Below are 21,891 nucleotides of genomic sequence, written 5' to 3' on the forward strand. Positions count from 1 at the left end.
ATGCTTTATTGGAATTAAATTAGCATGTATCAGGGCTATAGCCTCTGGTTGGGTGTTTTCCACAAAGCAACTGCAGAAGAAATTACTCTGGGCACCAAACCAAGATTAGCCATTAGTAAAGATATTGAGAGCAGAACATCCTCTCAAGTGATGCCATCCATTTGTGAGCCACCCTCATGTGTCTTGTCTCTCCGTGCAGGGAGGTCCCAGAGCCAAAAATCACCTTTAATTGTGAGGAAACATTGTCTGTGCGTCCTGAAGGTCCAGAGGAATGATTATTACATTTTCTCTGTAAATGTTGTCGTAACTAAATGGATGCTGCACACTAAACCCACCTATTAACTAGTAGGTTTTCATGCAAACAGATATCAGCAATATCGATTACAGATTACATTCTCAAAGAAAGAGAAAGCAAGATGTGCGCTTTGTAAGGTCTGATCCTGCAAATATTTTAATTTGTAAATAAAGTTCAGAGATAGCTTATAAAATCAACCAAGTTTATTTAAATACAGGAAAAAATGCAAGAGGAGAACACTAATTTAAATATCCTTATTGCATTACAATTCAATTAAAAGCTCTAAAATGATTTTATCTACTGAATTAACTATCAAATGCATCAAATACAAAAAATACCTCAATTAGATACAAGAAGATGCAATATATAGATATTATTATAAAGAGAGAGCTCTGGTTAGTGTCTTCCACTGACAGACATATTGGAAGGTGATTGTACGGGAGCTCACCTGTGGATCTCACACTTGTGGCTACACTGTCACATGTGCTGCCATTTCAAATACACATCCAGCCTATTTCATTATTCACCTCAGAAGTGAGCAAATACACCTGACAGATCAAATTGCCATTACTATCAGACTGAAAACAATCTATTTAAAGCTACCATGGAAACCAGGAAGAGAAATTAATTAGTGTGTGTGGGACATGAAGCATTAGGAAAGATACTCCTGCCTGTTATGACAAAACACTTCTTCCTGCTACATACTTAATTTATCTTTATTGTTAAATGATGATGGAGTGAATGATGGCTTGTTTATGTCTCCTCCAAATGAAATACTGCTGCTTTAAATACTGAAGTATAGCAGGAACAGATGGAGGCTAGCTGCCTTACATAAGCACTGTTTACAGAAATAATGGTGTAATTTTACTGCAAAAAAGTCAAGAGAAACCTTTTAGTGAAGCGTATGAGTCTTTCATTCCAGTGAGAATGTCTAAGAGTCAGATCTTTACAAGCTTAAGCCACTGCTGATTCCAATCGTTTGTGTTAGAAACAGTTTTGCAGTACTCGAGGCAAGAAATCCTTAAGTAGACTCTTTTCTGGAAAAAACTAGCGCTTCTGGCTTCTATAATAGAGTTGTATTATTAGAAAACATAAACTGGTTTTGTCATAAGCTTACATTTTACAAGAAAAAACTTCTCTATCCTAATTTTAGAACCCGTGGTGTTATACTAATATATAAAAAATGGGTCCCGCAGTCTTGGTACGCAGGAAACGCCTGTGTAACCGCTGACATGAAAATTATATTATTTTCTGATAAAACTCATAGAAAGTATTAAAATGTCTTTACTTCTATAGGTTATGATTTTTCCAGAATTTCCAGAATATAAATCTTATATTTGTTGAGCTAATGAGATAATGGTTGAGCTAGTACTCAAAGTTACACTTGGTTGTGGTATTGATGTCTTTGCACTGAAAAATTTTCCAACAGAATCCTTTTCCACACATTTTTACTATTCAAACTGGTGAAACATGCTAAGGACATACTTTGTGCCCTAATGGGAAATGACATTGCTCTCCAAAGTTAAATTAATCTCTTTCATGGTATTTTGATAGCATGTTTAATAACCAATAGCTATGTTATTACATAATGTTTATTGAGTATAATTTTGTTTTTTGTTTGACAGAAACTGACAAACTATGCAACTGCAATGAATTTATTGAATATGGATATAAGTATCGTCAGTTTAGCGTGTTTGGAACTGTTGATTTAAAATGTTACTCTCAGAGATAAATTTGTTTACACTTGTTACTACACATAAGCCTCCTGAGGTTTTATAGGAATATTGTAAATTGTGATACATCTTTTTGGCTACTTACAAATTTATCATAGTTGGGGATTTAAGTGTCCATAAAGAGAAGAAAAAAGTGACTCTCTGAATGTAGCGTTTGTATCCAATTCTCTATTGGTGCTATCTAGAATGTCATCGAATCTGCAAAGTTTACTCACATACTAGATCATTCTAACCTTTGGCATTGATGTTAACAAGGTACTTCCAGGTCCCCTGAACAAAGCTTAATCTGAGCAATCTGAGCATTTTTTTTTCAATGTCAGATAAGAGATGAATACAAACTATGGCATTAGTTGTTATTTCGTAGGAAGTGTGTGCTTACAACATTTACAGCTGTAGCAGTTGTAGCTAGAGAATATACAGGTCTGAATAGCTTGGACAGATAGCTAACCAACTCCTATACCTAAAATAATTTTTCACATTAGGTCAGTTCATCTGTGGAATATATATAGCAATCAAAAACAAGTGCATGGAGCCTCCTCTATTCAGAATTATACAGGACCTTGGCTCTTCTGCACTGGTCTGATTTAGATGACTGATAATAAAAAACTAAAAATGTAACTAACACTTGCAATAAGGATACAAAACATGTACACATCACCACCACACTACAGTAGTTACCCACAAAGGCAATATTTAACCAGCCATGAAAGTCATGATCACTGGCAGTTTCTATTACAAAACACATTTAACTGCATATTTATAGAATAGGGAAAAGCATCCAGTGCATTTACACAAAACTAGATACTGTAGACCTGCTTTCACAAAATTATTTTTTACTCTGTATTTAACCTACTTTTAAAAGCATTTTATGCTTACAGCTAAAATGTACCAGATTTTTAAAAGTACTGCTGAGAGCAGTGTGAGAAGCCACTGTATAAGCACTGAAACTATGGCTGATGATGTCAGAGAAGTGTTTTCACACTATGGCACCATTACACTTCTAACAGGAAAGGTTTCCACCCCACCAATATAACACACTACCAATGTCCATATTCATAAATCCTGAATAACTTCTGTGTATCAAAAATAATTACAGCCATTAACACCTCTCCCTACTTCACTTCACTCTTAATCCACACATCACTCACAGAAGCAGCAAATACACTCTGTGTCCCACAGAAATGCACAAAACAGCAATTATGCAGTCAGGAAGTTCATCAGTAGCTAAACTAGCACTTGTGTCAGATAGAGAACCACCAACACATTTTGTCTGTGTGTGTATGAGTATGTATGTGTGTGTGTACGCATAGAGTAACTTAAACGTAGTAATGTAAACTATACCCGAAAATAACAATATATCAGTGGGATTTTACATAAATTACAAGAGCTCTTATTAAGACTGTGTTTAAAAAAAATCAAAAATGTAACGAAGATGAAAGATAAGTTCTCTGAGTATAGTATTTAAGCCATTCAGGCTCGTCATTGCTTTAATATGTACCCATAAAACATAAGTCTATTCTGTATGGCCACTGATTTCAAATGTTTCAATTTTCATTTTCACTTATTTTTGTTTTAATTCCTCTCCTTTTCTTCTTCTCTTTCTTTCTCTTTTTCAGTCATCTTCTCTTTTTCTTTCACCTTTTCACTCTCCTTTTCTTTTCCTTTCCCCCTTTCCTTTCCTTTCTTTTTACTCATTTTTAGGAAAGAGGGAGTACGGAATTTCTTTTTCTTTTTTTGAGGGGACTTTGATTGGCTACCAATAGGGCCTGAGTCAGGTATGTTGTCAGCGACAGTGGATGTTATAGAAACCTGCATCTCTTTTGTGATGCTGAGCTCAGTGACCTGTAGAGTGATGTCATCATCCTGCAGCAACTCATCCTCTCCATTGTGCAACAGATCTAGGAGTGTGTCTGAGAAAAAAATAATTAGTGGTTTAATGAAATGTTTAATTAATGCAATTAATAAAGGAAAATATTGAGGGCTAGTTCTGTGATGCTTTGTTAAATGTAATTAATTTTTTGTAGGACAAACAAAAATGTTAGGTAAAATGAACAGAAAGGGTTACATAAGAAAATCTATCATCTGGTATGAATAAGGTAGAACGAGAAAAAGGTTTTGCCTTCTTTCTCAGGACTCTTCAGTGGAGAGAATGAGAGGGAGATGGTGGAGCCATCATATGTGGTCATCTCTTCCACATCAGTGACATCCTCAGCCTCTGCGAGGAGCAAGAGAATAAGAATGTGATTTTAGAAACACACCCCTATAAACACATTCTCAGATGCTTCTGTACATGCGCACACTCCTTAAGTGTCTTGTGGGACTCAAAACATGGACATTATTAAATGGCACAGATTTCATACTGATCTTTAGGAAATCACTGCTGAATATTGCATTTAGATACTTAGCACATTTTCGCCTTAGCACCCAGATCCATGTGCTCTTTGTTTTTGTTTTCATCCCTGTCTCCACTCTCAACCAATCATGTCATTCCCTACCTCGGATGGTTTCACTTGTGTTCATTTTTCACTGGCTGTCCCATGCATTTAAACCCCTTGTGTTCCAGATGTGTTGTTGGTTCTTTGTTTAGGTTAAGGTTATCCGTTTGTTTGCTCCTTGTTTGTCAAATCATATTACACACAGCACTTCTGTATACCAACATAAATATAAAAATCTAACCCAATCTAAATCTGCACTGATGTTTTTGTTCCATTTTTTCTCACTCTAGTGGGTAGTACTTGACAAAGACTTGGTAACATATCATGGTAGAGGCAATTCCAGTTTCTAAGAATAAATATTTAACCAAAATGGCGTGTTAAAACGTTTGAGAAATAGTGACCCATTAGAACATTTAATAATCATGCTTAGGTTAACAGTATAATAATGGATGTTTAATTAAATATGACTGAAATAATATTTGCTTTAGATAAATCAAATGTATTTCTTGACCTTTCTCCATTTGTAAGAGTTGCCTAAAAGAACAGGAAACATCTGAAGATAAACTGGCCAGATTTTGTGTGTGTGTGCATGAGTGTTTGAATAGAATACTTAGTGTATATGGTACCTGATTGGTTGAGTTTATTCTCAACAATCTGTGTATACTCTTGCAATTCTGTCTCTGATTGGCTGAATGGATTGGGTGGTAGAGATGACATTTCCTCTTCATCCTCATAGATGAAAGCCTACAAAAACATCGATACATCACAACCAAACCAAAGTTATTAACTCTGTAATGAAACTGTACTTATATAAGGCATAATCCTGTGGTTTAGCTTAGCAAAATGATTGGTAAATATTACATAATTAAATATGTAGAGTTCTGTGATTTTAGCATTCTAATTTTTTAATGGTGTGTTTTAAAGTACAATCCGCTGCTGGTAACACTGGCTTCAAAGTACTTATTATATTAAAAAATTAGCAATTGTAACATAGACCATAACTTCCTGGCAATGGTGTGATGTAGACCGTCATGCATTAGGGTAAAATGTATGAAGTACTGTTGAAAATACTTAAAAACTTAGTTCCTGTCTGAAAATTACTCACAGGTCCTGGAGGTGTGTCTATGACAATATTGGCCAAAAGCTGAGACTTTGGCCCAGCTGTCATCAAATCCACTCTGTTTTGCTCTCGGATCTAAAACAACATATATACCACTGTTTTAAAGTATAGATAAAATGTATGACTGTTTAATTATACCCTATATTACTTGCTCACCTTATTTCGTTTCTCCAGGACTTCTGTTGGATTAGTGTTCAGAGGGACAAATTGGTTGGGGTCCTCAATCTTGATTGGGGTATCCGTACAGCTGCCTGACTCCTCTGACTTCATCCACTGTAACATCAAACAATCAACCTGCATTTTATATCCCTACACCACCATAACATCTATAGCTGTCAGTAGTCTCCACTTTTCTCAGCTTGGGTCGACTGAACTAATAATAACCATGTTAATCTTATCTGCAAAATTACTACATCTGCTTACATATCAACAGTCAATTCAAGACATCACTGATCAATGAAGAAATTATTATTAATGCAGTACACGAGTTATTAATGCAGTTTATTTCTATCAGTCTACACCAAAACATGCATGAAGTTGGTGTGCATAGGAGATGTTTGTAGGTGTGCGGTGACTGAAGGGTGTTCAGGTGTGTGGTGTCTGTGGGTGTGTAGGTGTCTGTAGGGTTGTGTGCAGCTGTGTAAATGTGTGTGAAGGGCGTGTAGTTGTGTACGGTATGTGTAGTGTGTGTGTCACTGTTGGCCCCTCCTAGCATCTATATTGTCATGGTTACTCGGTCTCGTGTATTTGTTTTGCTTCCGTCTTTCGTTCATCTCCAGCCATCATTTGCAGCACCTGTATCTTGTTAATTCTTATAAGTACGTGTATTTAGAGCCTGTCTTGTTCCCAGTTTGTTTGCTGGTCATTGTGAATCCTAGCTTCTGTTTGTTACCCAAGCTTCCTTTGTGATCTCTAGTGTTTAGTGTTTGTTCTTATCGTTGCTGATGTCATTGTTATAGCCTGCTTCTCCTTTTGTCATAACGTTTTGTTTCATGTAGTTTATGGTGTATTCCTGGACTCCGCATATTGACTCTATGACCCCGGACTGTTCTAATGATTACGATTCTGGATTTGCGCATAATAAATCTTGCTCTTCTCTGCATATGCATCCGTCTCCTAACCGTTCATCATTACAGAATGACCAGCCTACTAAGGACGCAGGTAGAGAGCTAAACTCTGGTATGTGGTTGTTCTGCTGGGACAAATCTCCGGCTGAGTCTACCCTGTCTCAGCGCCACCAATCCAGAGATAGCAAATCCGCTGGCAATGTGGGTACACAGGCATCTCGTCGTTCCCGGAAAAAACTTATAGCTCACTTAAATTATGACTACAAGGAGATCTCAGGTTAGGGCCATGAGCCCGCCTGTTTTGACCAACACTGCAGGGAGGAGCGGCCTGCAGCACAAGATGTGAGTAGGCAGAGTGAAGGCTCAAATAACCCATTTTTAGGTAATCGGTGTGTTCTCAAGCACAACTGCAAACTCCCTATAGCCCATTTGAGCCTTGGGAGCTGCTGAGAAGGTTCTTTGTGTTCCTCCAGGGTCACCTCTCCTGTACCAGTGGCTGTCCCGCAAGCCACCCTACCACTTCTTGTTCCTGGCGTGACACACACCAACCTGCCACTTCATGTTCCCAGCATGGAAGATCCTGACATGCCACTTCCTGTTCCCAGCATGGAAGATCCTGACATGCCACTTCACGTTCCCAGCATGGAAGATCCTGACATGCCACTTCCTGTTCCCTGCTGGCTTCCCATGTTTCCTGCTCCTTTCTTTTTGCCTTCACCTGTGCCTGGTTTTGTTTTTGCCCCTGTTGTAGTGTCTGTCACTGTGCCTGTTTCTGTGCCTGTATCTCCCTTTGTTTCTGTCCCTATGCCCATCCGTGTGTCCATTCCGGTGTGTCTGTTCCAGTGCCAGTTTTTGTTCCTGGTCCATGTTGCCTGTATTTTTTTCTTCATCCTTTTGTTGCTCTAGTTGTCTTCAGTCTTCTGTTCTGTGTTCTGTTCCTGCTCCCACGTCTGTGTCTGTTCCTGGTTCTTGTGTTTCCAGTTTTTGTGTCTTCTGTCTCTTCTGCCTTCTGTCTTTGGTCCCTTTGTCTTCCCTTGTCCTTCCCGCTCCTGTTTCTGTGGTTGTGAATATATGTGTGGTTTATGCATGATATGTGGGTGTGGTGTATTCATGTAGTGTGTGGGAATGTGTGTGTGTTTATATGCATGTGGGTGGGTGTGTGGCATGTGTGGATGTGTGTGGTGGTTGTGTGTGTCGTTTGTGTGTGTGTGTGTGTTATCTGTGGGTTTTATGAATGTGTGAATGTGTGGTGCGTCTACCATGGTCCGGGTGTGTGGACTGAAGATTCCGCTGCTCAAGTTCTCCTGGATGTGCACCTTCATGTAGCTGTTTGGGGAGTTCAGCCATCGCATTTTTCCTCTGTCCCGCCTCTGACCCAGTAATGGGTAAGAACTCCATGGAAACACTTCCTGTTCCTCCTGTCCTACTCCAGTAACAGTTGCTGGGATCTCCACATCATTATGGTGGTTAGGTTTTATTTTAAGTAAAGGATGGCGGTAGGCGTAACCTGTTCTGTAACCCTGGTAACAAGGACAGTGATAGGTAAAAACCTGTATGGCAGCAGAGTAAGAAGTAACAATGTCACACACAAAACACACACACGTATAGCAAAGCAACTTAGAAAAAATGAGCGGTCACTCACTAAGCTATCCAGCATCCTCATTAGGGACTCAAACTCTGCCTCTCCCACACTCCATCTGATCTGTCCATCCCCCAGCTGCCCAGCTGAAAGCAAGGGAGGGAGCCGTACACTCTCTCTATCCAGCACATGCAAGTTCTCTACACCACCTGCACATGACAGTGCGCTTACCTAGACAGAAAAAAAGAGACAGAACGAAACCTCTTTTCCTGTGATGGGTTTCTAATGAAGTTATGTACAGTATTTACCATGTAACAAGGTATTTACAGTGTACGCTTTTTCAGTATAAATTAATATTACAAACATCCAGCTTGTCAAATTTAGGTCACTAATGAAAAAGACATAAAATGGTCCAGGACACTGGTACAGTCAGTGAGTTGACTTCAGACTACAATAGTTGCAACAGGAATGGAGGATTGCAATTTACAATTGACTCTAAAAACATAATGGTCTACTAGGTACATCTACAAAGTAGTAGAATATAACTCAATATATACAATACTTCTACAAAACCTCATTGTATGCAACCTTGAAGATGCAGCCATGAGAGAAAAGACAACAGTATCTCTATTACTTTGCTTCAGAAACAGATTAATGAAATAGCTCGTATGCTATAGACCAAAATGTGAAGAAGATTCTACTGGAAATGAAATGCACAGAGCAAAGGCAGCCCCGGACTGGACTAAAATTACTGAAAAATTAAAAAATCTCTCATTTGCAAAACATTTTGTATCACCTTCTATATAACATACAACGATGCTGTTGTCAGTCAAGAGATTCCAATTTTAATCTAAATTTACAAATACAGCTGCTTCTACTAAATATAATCCAGCACTTTGGTCACATGGAGACATTGCTAAATATAATCTAGCACTTTTGTCACAGAGACACTAAATATAATCCAGCATTTTGGGCACAGGCAGACAAATTTGGAGTCAGTAACATATATTGCGGATGTTATTTCTTCAAATATCCTTTTACAGCTAGAAATGATAGATTTGTTGGTTTGATTTTTAAAAGAAATTCCATGCTTATAAAAAAGATTAAGTCCGATGCACTCCACAGTCAAGGTTAAGTGGTTCTGCCATGACAAGTGAAGTTTTCTCCAACACAGTCAGTAAACTGAGTATTTCCAGTGTGTGTATACACTGCACCTGTATTTCGCAGGCTTGTTTGCAGTGGTATGCATAATGAAAGGCCTCTTCTATTGTTTCTCCAAATGTCAGAATTCCGTGATTCCTCAACACTAAAACCTGCAATAGTTCAAAACACATACATTTACTGCACCATAATCACACATACTGAATATAGCAACAGTCATATACAACATTGTATTCAAATAATTTCCCAGGACGATTTCAGTGTGACCCTTTACAGTATACAGCTCTCTCATTTATCAATGAAATGTATGGCCAAATATGTGTAAATTGTGTGCAAAATGTGGGATTGATCAAAATGAATGCTTATTAAAACATTTATTTATATGGCAGAACATTTTTTTTTCTAATTCAAATGCAATACTGAAAATGCTAATTAAATGTTGCATTATTTAAGACATCATTCCAATTCAAATGCAATAATGTTTAACAATACTATAGTTGGTCAAATTATTACATAGCACTAATGTAATAATTTAGTAATGCAAACATAATTTAGTAAGGTCATACATGTCATATACGCACACGTGGTCATTTATCATTACTGGTGTCCATATAAGTCATGTAACACATATGGGTCATTTATCACTACTGGTATGAGCCATGTAACACCTATGGTTATTTATCATTACTTTTGTCCATGAGTCCTGTCACACTGTCACGTCAGCAGACCTGAGCGTTCCCCGTTTCTATAGCAACCGAGTCACTTCCGCGTTTTTGTCAGTCTCCATGATCCCGTGTGTTCTCCCTTGTGTCCAGCTGTTCCGAGTTTGTCCCTAATTGCATTCTTTTGTATACCCCGTTCCTGCGTCTCTCTTCGTTTTGGTAAGCTTGTTTCTGGTTAGATCTCGTTTATCTTCGCGCATATGTGTTTTGGGATATCTCACTAGATTCTCGTTCCGTTGCCCTCTCAGCATGTTACTTTCCCTATTCATATTCACTAGTTCTCTGCTGTATGTAATGCGTTCTCTATATGTTTTCGTCTAAGTTGTTTGTGCCGTATTTGTCGCTTAGCTTCGTTTAGGTGTCTCTTTCCCTGTTCATGTACCCAAGTGTTGTCTGGTTTTCCTTTTTAGTTCCACTTACCTGTGTTTTTGTTATTCGATCATAAGTAACCCGGTTCAGTGTATTCCCCCTTAGTTCCAGTTAAATTTATCATCGTTATTCTCCGTTAGTTTCCCCGAAGTGTTTACGCCCACTTCTCACCCAGTTCTCGCAATCACCTTGTTAGCCTGTTGTTCTGTCTGTCCTTTGTTCTGAACTTAAGTTTCTGTTATTAAATCTATTATTAATTAAATTCTATTAGTCTCGTTCGTTATGGCATCCCTAGTGAGGTCCGTTTCACATAACCGCCAAGGCGCCGGCACTTCGCAAGTGTGTTCGCCCTCCACCTCCGGCTCGTTACAAACACAAGCGTGGTTATTTATCTATCGTGGTATCTATCAGTCTTGTACACATGCTGGATAAACCGTTTTTCCCTCATGTGTATTCTCAAATTTCACTTGAAAGACAAAAGCCTTCTCTGCATAAAACTGATGAATTAGGGCTTAGTTTCTTCTACACTTGGCAGAGAGAGAGAATGGTGGGGCTGCCCTTAAAATATAAACAATCTGGCATACAAGAGATTTCAAATCAAGTATATACTTAAATATTTCATATGTGTAAACTATGATTTGTGTACAAAATATCTAATGAAGTCATACATCATTGTCTTGACTTTACTTCATGGCATTTAGTAACAGGTTTAAGGGTGACTGTTCCTCGTAGTCACTGAACTTTTACCTTGGCGTTTGGGCCCAAGGCCTTCTGAAGGTCCACCCTCTCCTGCCCATCATTTATTTCACCATGGTAAGTGAAGTAGGTCACTTCCCCCAGCAACAAAGCTTCATGGGAGATGGGCAAGATGCCACACTTCATGGAAGAGACCTATAAAATGAAAATTACAACCCATCATGTTCTTTGCAGTTTAAATTAAATTAAATCAATATCCCAGAGGTCTGCAATATGCAAACAAACCCTCAAATATGATTGTATGAAAATTAGTATTGTGTGATGTGAACATTCTGACCAGTCTATGATGTTCCAGATTAGTGTTCTGTGGGCATTTTGATAAATCACCTGTACATGATTGTGGAAAAAAGTAATTTTGCTCAAATTTTGCTTTTGTCAAGAGGTCACTAGGTTTTAATGTATTGCAAGACAGTGTATTGCAATAAAACACTTTGAATTGCTACTATGTGTGAAAATTATACAATTGTACTAGCCTAATTTTTCTTAACTTTGTGTACCCATACAATCACAAAAGTGTTTCTCTTCATATTGTAACAGCAGCTGGTATATAAGTACAGCAGTGGCAGAAGGCATATTTTACTGTATATCGTACCAAATGTATCACATTTACACTGATGTAATTGTCATTTTTGCTCATCACAAGTTTACATGCAGTTACTTTATAGAACTTGTATTGATAAGATATTTTCTCAACAAAGTGTCTGAATTTAGGAATTCTGTATGTGTATATACGTACAGCTGCAGTAGCAGGTGTGTGTGTGTGTATAACACACTTGGCATCAGGACGGGCAGAGTAAACCACAGCATGCAGTTTAAATGCTGGTTCATCAACATCCAGTCCTGTTGAGTTGTGTTCCAGCACCTGTCCAATCAGATTCACCTTCATCTACAAACATAATACACAATATTAGAGTAAGTGTATAGGTCCTTTTTAGTTTTGCTTATTATGATATATTTGTTTGCCTATAATATTTATATGTTTACCAGACTAGCTGCTGTAGCCTCAGAGAAGGACAGACCTCGAGGAAGAATCAGAAAATGATCCTGCTCTCTGCCCAAACGCACCTGGGTTGAAAGGGACTGATTTTATAAGTGTTCATTGGACCAGCACAAGCACACTCTGGCACTCACCACTAAGGAATTTAGAAATCCATCCAAATCAAAATAAAGTTTTTGTCCTTAAAAATATATTTATACTCTCTGGCCAATATTACATGGACCATCTCTATTATTCACCTGTCACAGACAAATCCTTAGCTGAACTAACTGTCATCCCATGTCTCATATACTTCAAATCAAGGAGATTAAAAAGGTTTTATGACCAGCCAGATGTGCAGTACACCAGGGACTTTGTTGCAAAATTGAAGAGGACAGAACAGGTTTCTGTACTGGTTAATAAATACCTCCATGAATGAGCTACTTGAAATATCCATTGATGAACACCATTATGCTTTTAAAAGTGCTTGAAAGTGAGGACAACAGTTTAATGGTAAGGTTACAGCCTTTGTTCTATAGACCATTTGACCTTTGTATTTGATATTGTGCCAACTAAAGCTTTTATATTGGACCCTGTTGATCGAATCACAGCATACAGAATGTGACTGAAGGACCCACTCCATTTCAAAACTCAGAGAAAAGATTTAAGACCAAAGTGTGTTTTTCATATTAGACATCAGAATGGATCCGATATAAAATTACTCTTACTGAAATGCACTAATTTAAGTGTGATGCATGTTCTGGGTCAGATTTAAAATGACTCATGAGAATAAATTACTGAGGTGGCATATTCTGGATCAGATTTATATGTACTACCCCTAAACACCCCTTAAACTGTTATTTTAACTAAAACAAAAAATGTAAAATGAAGCTCCCACCATACTGAATTTGAGCTTCATGGAAGTCAAATGTTTTCTACTATTTAAAGGATTAAATTAGCTCCTAAAAGTGTAGATCTCAAAAGGGACTGAGAAAGTAAAACAACTCCATACGAGTTAACATTGCACTTTTAACTGTATACCTGATAAAACCACTATTTCCTCGGTGCATCCTGACCTCCCATTTTATTATGATAATACCATGATCCTCATGGTGGATGATCTATTTTCCTCCTGTCTCAAGCTGGTCTTCCCATTACTAGCTCAAGACAAATTTCCACTGTGTTTTCTGCCATTCAGAGGATGTCATCAAAAGCAGATCAAAAACTGAAGTTTATGTCAAAGGGTTGAAAAACTAAAAAAGGAAAGGCTTTATAGAACATTTTGGAGTTCATGTAAATTTGATTTCTGGAAATCATCTCAAAACTAACAGACATGTGTAGAGGCTGATCAAGAGCTTAGGAGGTATCTCAAATGCTACTACAAAAACCATGACAGGCATAGGCTTGTCACAAAATGACAAAGGATGCATTCATCCCTTCATCTTGTTTTGATACCCTTTCATTCATCTTCCAGGCTCCACTTTTTCACTAAGTTCTTGGCCTTAAGAATGGCTGGGTGTCTTTTCCCTTCCATTTGTAGATGGCTTATTAAGGAAAATAAATATAGCTATAGATGATTGCTATAGATAACATAGCTATAGATGATTGCTGCTGCTGATTGGCTCCTTTGCAAAGACACACATCAAATGCTACAGAAGACAGGCTTCTTTTTCCATACACAAATCTTAGATCATTGTTACACCCCCTTCTGGGATACGTACAAAGCCTTTGCCTGACTTACACTGAGATCAGAGCACTCCATCGTGCTCCTGCCCACCTGTAAGCAGCAGCTGAAATAGGAGCTGCCCACTATCAGAGAGGTTCATTGATGGTTGAACCAATCAAATTCAATGCTCCAAGACATCGATGAGCATGCAGACTTAGTGACCGCATTCATCAGAAGGTGAAGTTGAGAGTGGGCCTCCAGTGTCCTTGTTCCAAGGATAGCCAGTGATGCTTAAATGTCTGGCAGCTGGTTGCTCTAATCTCCACCACAAGGTAGTTAGAGACTTCATCTGCTCCTCACTACCCGACACCATGGATCCACTGCAATTTGCATACTGGAATAACAGATCCGTAGATCCACCTCCACAATGACACTCAACTCCAGAGTCCCTCAGGGCTGTGTGCTCAGCCCTCTCTTGTACACCCTCGACTGTACAGTCAGACATAGCTCCAATGTCATCATTAAATTCGCAAAAGACATGATCATGGGCCTTATCTCCAACAACAACAAGGCAGCATATAGATAGGATGTCAGCTTACTGGCACTGGTGCAAGGAAAATTCTCTAAATGTCAATAAGACCAAAGAGCTAATGGTGGACTTCAGGAAGCAGGAGAGAGTGCACAACCCTATCACCAATAGCAGAGTGTCAGCAGCTTCAAGTTCCTTGATGTTCACATCACAAAGTAATTTACATGGCCAGAACACACAATATCGGTATTGAAAAAGGCACAATAGTGCCTCTTCTATCTCAGGCAGCTGAGAAGGTTTTGTATGAACTCCCACATCCTTAGGATATTTTATACCTGTACTGTGGAGGGCATTCTCACTGACTGTTTAAACACCTAGTATGGTAATTGCATTGTTCTCGAACAGAAAGTTCTGCAGAGGGTAGTGCAGACAGCCCAGCACATCACCAGAGTTCAGTTCTCAGTCCTCCTGGAATTATACAACACCTGCTGCCTGAGGAAGACCAGGAGAATTATAAAGGACTCCAAATATCCAAGCCACTGTCTGTTCTTGCAGCTGCCAAGTGGCAGAAGGCACAGAAGCACAAGTCCAGAACCAGTCGGTTCTGAGACCGTTTCTTTCCCTAGGCTGCTGAATAGCCAGTAACAGCCTGTCACTCACACATCTCACTGGAATCATCATCAGCGTGACCTCTATAGACAATCCACAGCATACCCACACTCTGCAATTTACATAGGAGAACAGTAACTATACAGCTCACTGCACTGTACACCACGAGACCTTTTCACCCCACAAACAGAGAGTGAAAGAGTGTGTTAATGTGTATATATATCGTGTATTTACATACTGCAAAAGACATGACAATAAAAGTGATCTAATTCAATTTAATTTGAGGTATAGGTAAGAGCACAAAATAATATGTGCATACTCACAGTAATATAGGCATTGGTAAACTGTTCGTATCCGTACAGGTCTAACAGACGGTAGAGGCTTGCCAGTTTGCAGCGGCTCTGTGTTTCTGCTTTAGAGAACCACTCCAACCCACACACATCATTGACCGGACTCACAGAGCCAACACCTGCAGACACACATGCAGGCAAATATTTCAAAGTCAAATTTATTTATATAGTACTTTTTATAACACATTGTCACAAAACAGCTTTACAGTGTATGGGTCCAGGCCCCTAATAAGGAAGCTGATGGCAACAGTGGAAAGGAAAAACTCCCTGGGCAGGATTAAGGAAGAAACCTTGGTAGGAACAAGACTCCACAGTATGAATGAAGATGTTCTGGACACACCAGCAAAGTCTGCCATATGGCCATGTAGACACTATTTGTGAGCCAGTAAGATCAGAAATACTAACTTATTGTTAGTACATTCAGTCTTATTTTATTATTTTTTATCTCTGTGCTTCTCTTTTTGCCTGTCTCTTTGTTTCTTGATCTTAATATGTCTCTTTGTCTGATTGGTGTTAAATATTGAGATGTGTGTGTGTGTGCGTGTGCATGTGTACTCACCATTATAGCTGTGTGCTGTAGTGTGTGTGAGTGTATTGTTGATGATGAGGTCAGCAATGTGGCTCAGAGTGAATAACCCACTGCATTTAGAGTTCTGCTCCCTCACCAAACACTCCAATTCATCCTTAAATACCTAAAACACACACATTGCACTGCATTTAAAATTATGAACATTGTGATCCTCATCAGTAAGGAAATATTTAAAATTTCTACATTAAAACACAAAATATTTCAATTTTTCTAGACTCAATCCCTATGCTTTGCTTCTCCAATGCACTGAACCACTTGCCAATATTAACAACCTTCCCAGAAAGATGGCTTTGCTGCAAAAGCTCAGCTTGAGTGGTGTTTATGTTTTCTAATGTTTAAAATGACACTTCATTTCAAGAAATAAAAGTTGTTTAAAATGTAAATCATTTGTTTAGAATGCAAATGACTCACTTACAAAATGACTAACTTGTCTGTGCATTACACAGAGCAAAAGTAGATCATTTCCCTCAAAAGAGCAAAGGTCAAATCCTACCTTGCATGCTTAAAGCCACAAGTATGGCAAAAACTACACTTACACTGACATAAGTTTTACAAGGAGATAGCAAAGCACCTGTGTAAGATCTGGATAAAATGCTGTGTCAAGCAGCACACAGCAAAAGCCAAATACTTGAAATGTGAAATGTAAATGAAGGGAAGAGTTTTGGAAGAAGAGGCATTAACAGGTTTTTAGACTTACAGAATCAGTTGCTTTTTCCCAGATTTCCATTTAAGTTCCATTTAAGTGTAGTGTTTCTGGGTTCTGATGTTAGTGTGTGAAGCTAATTCAGGTGTGAGTATAGGAGTAGACATTTATGATGGTGCTGATATGGATGCAGCATAAGGAAAACATAAACAGCTAGACTAAGCCTGTGCTGAACAGTCCCACCTCCACTGCTGTTCATCTGGGGAAAGGCCAGCATTCCTCCAAGTCTCTTCACATGGTTGCCATGGTGATGGATATCCACTGTTTGGATGTTATGCAATCAAACTCTAGCGTGGGTTTCTCTTAATACACAGATATGCAGTGTGTGTGTGTGTGTGTGTTACTGGACTACTGTTTTTTGTTTGCAAATGTATGAGATGTACCTGACATCAACTGCATGTTTGTGTGTATGTGTGTGCATGAGATATTTAACTGGAATTTCCTGTGTGTCTGTGTGGCTTTGTTAATGAATTCATTTTATGGAACTCCTGTACTGTTGTTTGTGTGTGGGTATAGGTGTATATGTATATGTTTGTTACCGGGCTCTGCAGTGTTTGTGTGACCCTCTTCCTTTGTTCCATCATGCTTAAGTCCTGCCTGAGGTCAGATGATATGGTCATGGGGGATTCTAGGGACTGTAGTTTTCCTGTGCTGGCATTGTAGTTTTGTTTGAGGTCCAGGCTGCGTGGGGGCAGAATTCGTGAACTCCCCTGCTCCCTGTTCACACTCATCCTCAAACACTCCTTCCTGACACTCTAACACTAAAACAAACACAACCCCACAGCAAACAAATATTCACAAAAAAGAAATCAGTGGACATATTTTTCTTCTATAATAGGATATTCACATTTCTTAACATTCCTTATATCCACACACACACACACACACACACACACACACACACACACACACACACACACACACACACACACACACACACACACACACACACACACACACACCTCTACCCCACAACAGCAAAGCAAAACTTGACACAAACATATGCGCGCGCGCACACACGCGTGTGCAAACCTCTTCACTTCTGAAAATAGCTAGCCATCTCTGGAACCATCTCAGCCTGTACCGATAATTTAATGTAAAAACCAAACATGCCATGCACACAAAGGCACAGTGTTGAACGATGTCAAAATATGACAGACATAAAACACTGAAACCTCTCCATAGTTGCACACCTGTCTGTTACAGGTCACACAGATGTAAATTCCTAAAAGTCACACATTATTATTATTATTGTTAGAACTGTCTACATGCAGACCGAATCTACTGCTTCTCTCAAAGGATATAACAGTCTAATGGCTGCGTTATATAACACTATGAACGTTTAAGATTGAGTAAGTTCCCAACTGCAGGATTAGAACCCGATTTTTAATCATTAGCAGCAACATGTTACTTACCGCTCAGATGGCCTCGAAGTCTTTGAATATACTCACAAATGAAATCATGTTTGAACTGCTAGTAAATAGTGCGAAAGCCGAGCTAAGCGGGAACTGATGAGATCTACTGAGCTGTATCCAGCGTAGAGCAGGAAAGGCGCGCGTCCGCGTGTTATCCGTGGGAGTGTTTTGTGTCAAATTTGTAAGGGATTCACGTGATCTACTATATCCATATAACCCTAGCGTCAAATACCCCCCCCCCCCCACACACACACACACACATACACGCAAAAACAAATAAACAAATAAACAACAATAAAAATCTAGCTACATGATTATCCTGTTAGATTCTCTCCAGCGTCAGTAATAGCTGTTTTTCCCCACAGCGCAAAAGAAGTTAATCCACTACTCATTTTGAACACATAAAATAACAAAGTTAAAATACACAGCAATTCGCGACAACTCAACAGTATATTCAAGTATATTCAGAACTAAAAGGGGGATTGTCGCACCCCCCTGATCAGCAGCTAGTCAAGACCAGTCACTTCCCCCGTTCCCACTTACCCACTGACCTGTTCCTTATTTCACCTTTCCCTATCACCTTTTCCTGCACATGAGCTGTTTTCCAATGCATCGCATTAGCTTGCTCTAATAAATGCCTAGCTCGCCTTCCTCACTCAAGAGAGCTGAGTTTGCATGCTTTCTTAAACCTTTAAAAATAAATAAAACCTGTTTGCTTCAATAAACCTGTTCGCACCTCGCCTGCACTGACACAATGTCACAGAATGCAAAGGCCAAAGAATGGAGTGCAGTGAATGATGTGTCCTTTGCAGAGGCTGTTAGCCTGCAGGGCACAGTAATCAGTTGGCAGCAGCAAATGCTGACCGACCAAGGACTTGAGATTCACTACCTTTCAGCCAGCATGGTCAGACTGGTCAGATGTATAGAGGCTCTCACTGAGAGTCCTCTGGTATCCTCACTTTCCCACTTCTGAGTCTCAATCATATCACATTGTGACACCAGAGATGTACAGTGGGGACCCTGAAGAGTGTGAGGGTTTCCTAGTGCGGTGTGAGCTGTACTTCACCTGTCAGCTGCTCATACCAGATCATACCAAGGTGGCGTTTATAATCGGTTGGCTCCCAGGGAGAGCCAAAGCCTAGGGCACCATGTTGGTGACTACTGACTCTCTGTTGTGGTGTGACTGAGTGGAGTAGAGCCAGTGGTAGAGCTCTGTTGTGTTTCAAACAGGGCTCCCACTCAGGAGCAGAACAGACCTTGGAGTACTGCACCTGGCAGCAGCAAATTAGACTCATGCAACAGCTATAACCTGATCAGGGTTTAGGAGGGTAATGAGTGGAAGACCGCATTCATCAAAGCTTCCAGCCAATATGAGTACCTCATTCTGCCATATAGCCTAATTATTGTGCCTTCCGTGAAATAGCCTCTACCTGCATGAGATTAACTACTTAGGCTACATCATCAATGAGACTGGTGTGCACATGTAGATTAGAAGGGTGCAGGTGGTGACCCAGTGGCTCCAATCCCAGACACACTATGACCTGCAGTCCTTCCTGGGATTCAACTAATTATGTAGGATGTTTATCAGAGCCTTCTGCTTCAAGGTCCAACCCCTTACAAGTCTCCTCTGTGGGAAGCCGGGTCAGCTGGAGTGGACACCAGCTGCAGAAAGTGTAGTAAGGGAGCTAAAAAAGGATGTTCATCTGCCCCACAGCACTTTTATCCCTCTGGGCCATTCATAGTGGAGGTAGACACATCGGATGTAGGAGTGGAAGATCCCCCAAGCTCTAGCCAGTGGTGTAGCATTCCAAAAGTTGTCCCCTGTATAGAGAAAATATGGTGTGGAAAAGAGACAGCTGTTAGCCATTAAACTGGCTTTTGAGGAATGGAGGCATTGGCTGGAGGGTGCCCAGCATCTGTTTGCTGTCATAAGAGACCACAACAACCTCCAATACCTACAAATTGACTTTCAACAGATGAATGTCCTACTCCAGTGTTGATCCCCTCTCATCAGGGCTAACTCCTCTCTGGGGACTGGTCACTCAGGCTCAACACACACTGAACAGCTGCAGGTGACTTGATACTTGTGGCTCTCCATGGAGTAGGATGTGGTAAAGTGTGTGGCTTGCTACATGGTGTGCACTAAGTCCCATGCACCCCTCCTGCTGGCAAGGTGTTATCGCTGCGCAATGCATCATGTTTTGTTGGCTGTTGGAGTATTGCTTTGAAATTTTGTGTGAATGAATTAGTTAATAAGATAATGAAGTTGTTGTTTGAAAATTTTCATTGAAATTTATGACATGATGGAGTGTTATTTAGCACGGAATGACCCAGTACTATAATGGTCACCAGCACATGTACCAACATGGTGCATTATTTGTAGCAACAGGATCAGAGGAAATATTTGTCAGTATTTCATAGATGTGAATGGACATGCTTTAGAGCAGCAAATCCTCATTAAACCAGTGCATGTCTGTGGTTTTATTGTTTTGATGTTCCCCTGCTAAGGATTTCCTGCAGTAGGTAGTGTACCAGCTCTCAAAGAGAACTGCCATTTTTAAGGGTCTCAATTTAAGGAGTGAATATAATGTACATTTGGGTAGTTTAATGGGTTATGTGAAAAAGTTAAGTACTTTAACATGTTTAAAATATACTCTAAGATTAATTAAAAAATAGTTTTACGTTTTGTACTGTAGTATTGAATATTGTTGAAAAAATTACTTTCCTTTGCAACCTAATGGTATTATTTTAATTATATTACAATAGCAATATACCAAAAATATTTAATGTTTTTTATTATTAATATTAATGTTATTATTCACATATCAGTATTATGGAAAAAAACTTAATCCAACAACTATGGTAAAGTTAATCCAGCATTGTCTAAGGAAGAATTTTGCCACTGTATCAGTCCAGAACAATGGTTCAATTGCATAACCTAACAAGTATTTTTTAGACTGTAGAAGTGGCTGCTTATTGTGAAATTTTTTTTTTCTGAATTGAACTTATTGGGAAAAATAAAACCAAAAATATTACGTGTCAATAATTTTGTACTTTTGTACAGTTACACTTTTGTGTAAATGACTCCTTGTAAATCAATGCATATCACATCGCAATCTTTGACTTCTGCCCATTCCCTATCAGTCTTAAGTGTTGTGCTGGCTTTTTCAGCTTTCTGATGGTGGAGGGGCTTTGCATTCAATGCAATCAGTCAAATGAAGTTCTATGTTTGAAGGAAACTTTCTGTTAATGATTTCACCTCAGCTCCAGCATTAGTCAGGGCTGTAACAGAGAAATGAACTGAGCGCCATATTAGGCAGACACAGTGAACTTCCTGCTCTCTATCTGTGAAAGTGTAGAAACACTCATCTGGAAAACTTAAGATGAGGATAGAGATGGGAAGTGTGTCTTAAACTTATATTGATTGCAGTAGAGCACAGCTTTTCCTGAAGATACCCTTGCATTTCTTTACAGTTAATTAACTCTGCCAATGTCCATGTTCAGCGCTCTAGTAGTGGCTATTCCAACCAGAGATCACATGATGTCATGACTATAACAGATAAGCAATATTAATAGTTGTCTTTAATCAATCATCTCTGAAAACGACAACTGATCATGCTTGCATGCCAGTTTGGCTTTACTGTCATCATTGAAACGCTGCTGATGGATGGTTTGAGAGCTCCTTTATCCCACCCACATTCAGCAGCTAGAACATGAAATGAGAGAACATGGTCAGCAGCAGATTTATTCTCCTTGTTTTAGCTGAAGTAGCTGTTCTCCTGGATCCTGTCAGAAAATTCTCAAAACTATATTTCAA

General features: G+C 39.2%; 1 protein-coding gene across 1 annotated transcript; it reads right to left on the reverse strand.

Annotated features, from left to right (window-relative positions):
* Positions 1-290: 290 nt before the first annotated feature.
* Positions 291-18,219, reverse strand: add3b (adducin 3 (gamma) b). Its single transcript, XM_027000285.2, has 15 exons — positions 18,075-18,219; positions 17,199-17,420; positions 15,927-16,059; positions 15,341-15,486; positions 12,222-12,302; positions 11,974-12,123; positions 11,229-11,372; positions 9,444-9,542; positions 8,293-8,460; positions 7,910-8,170; positions 5,740-5,856; positions 5,569-5,658; positions 5,090-5,207; positions 4,148-4,243; positions 291-3,938 (listed from the first exon to the last, which is right to left on the reverse strand). The coding sequence occupies exons 2-15, from the start codon at positions 17,388-17,390 to the stop codon at positions 3,601-3,603; spliced, it is 2,133 nt and encodes a 710-aa protein (XP_026856086.2). The 5' UTR covers positions 17,391-17,420; positions 18,075-18,219; the 3' UTR covers positions 291-3,600.
* Positions 18,220-21,891: the final 3,672 nt, after the last annotated feature.

The sequence above is a fragment of the Electrophorus electricus genome, chromosome 13, assembly GCF_013358815.1.
Source record: "Electrophorus electricus isolate fEleEle1 chromosome 13, fEleEle1.pri, whole genome shotgun sequence".
Taxonomy (NCBI): domain Eukaryota; kingdom Metazoa; phylum Chordata; class Actinopteri; order Gymnotiformes; family Gymnotidae; genus Electrophorus; species Electrophorus electricus.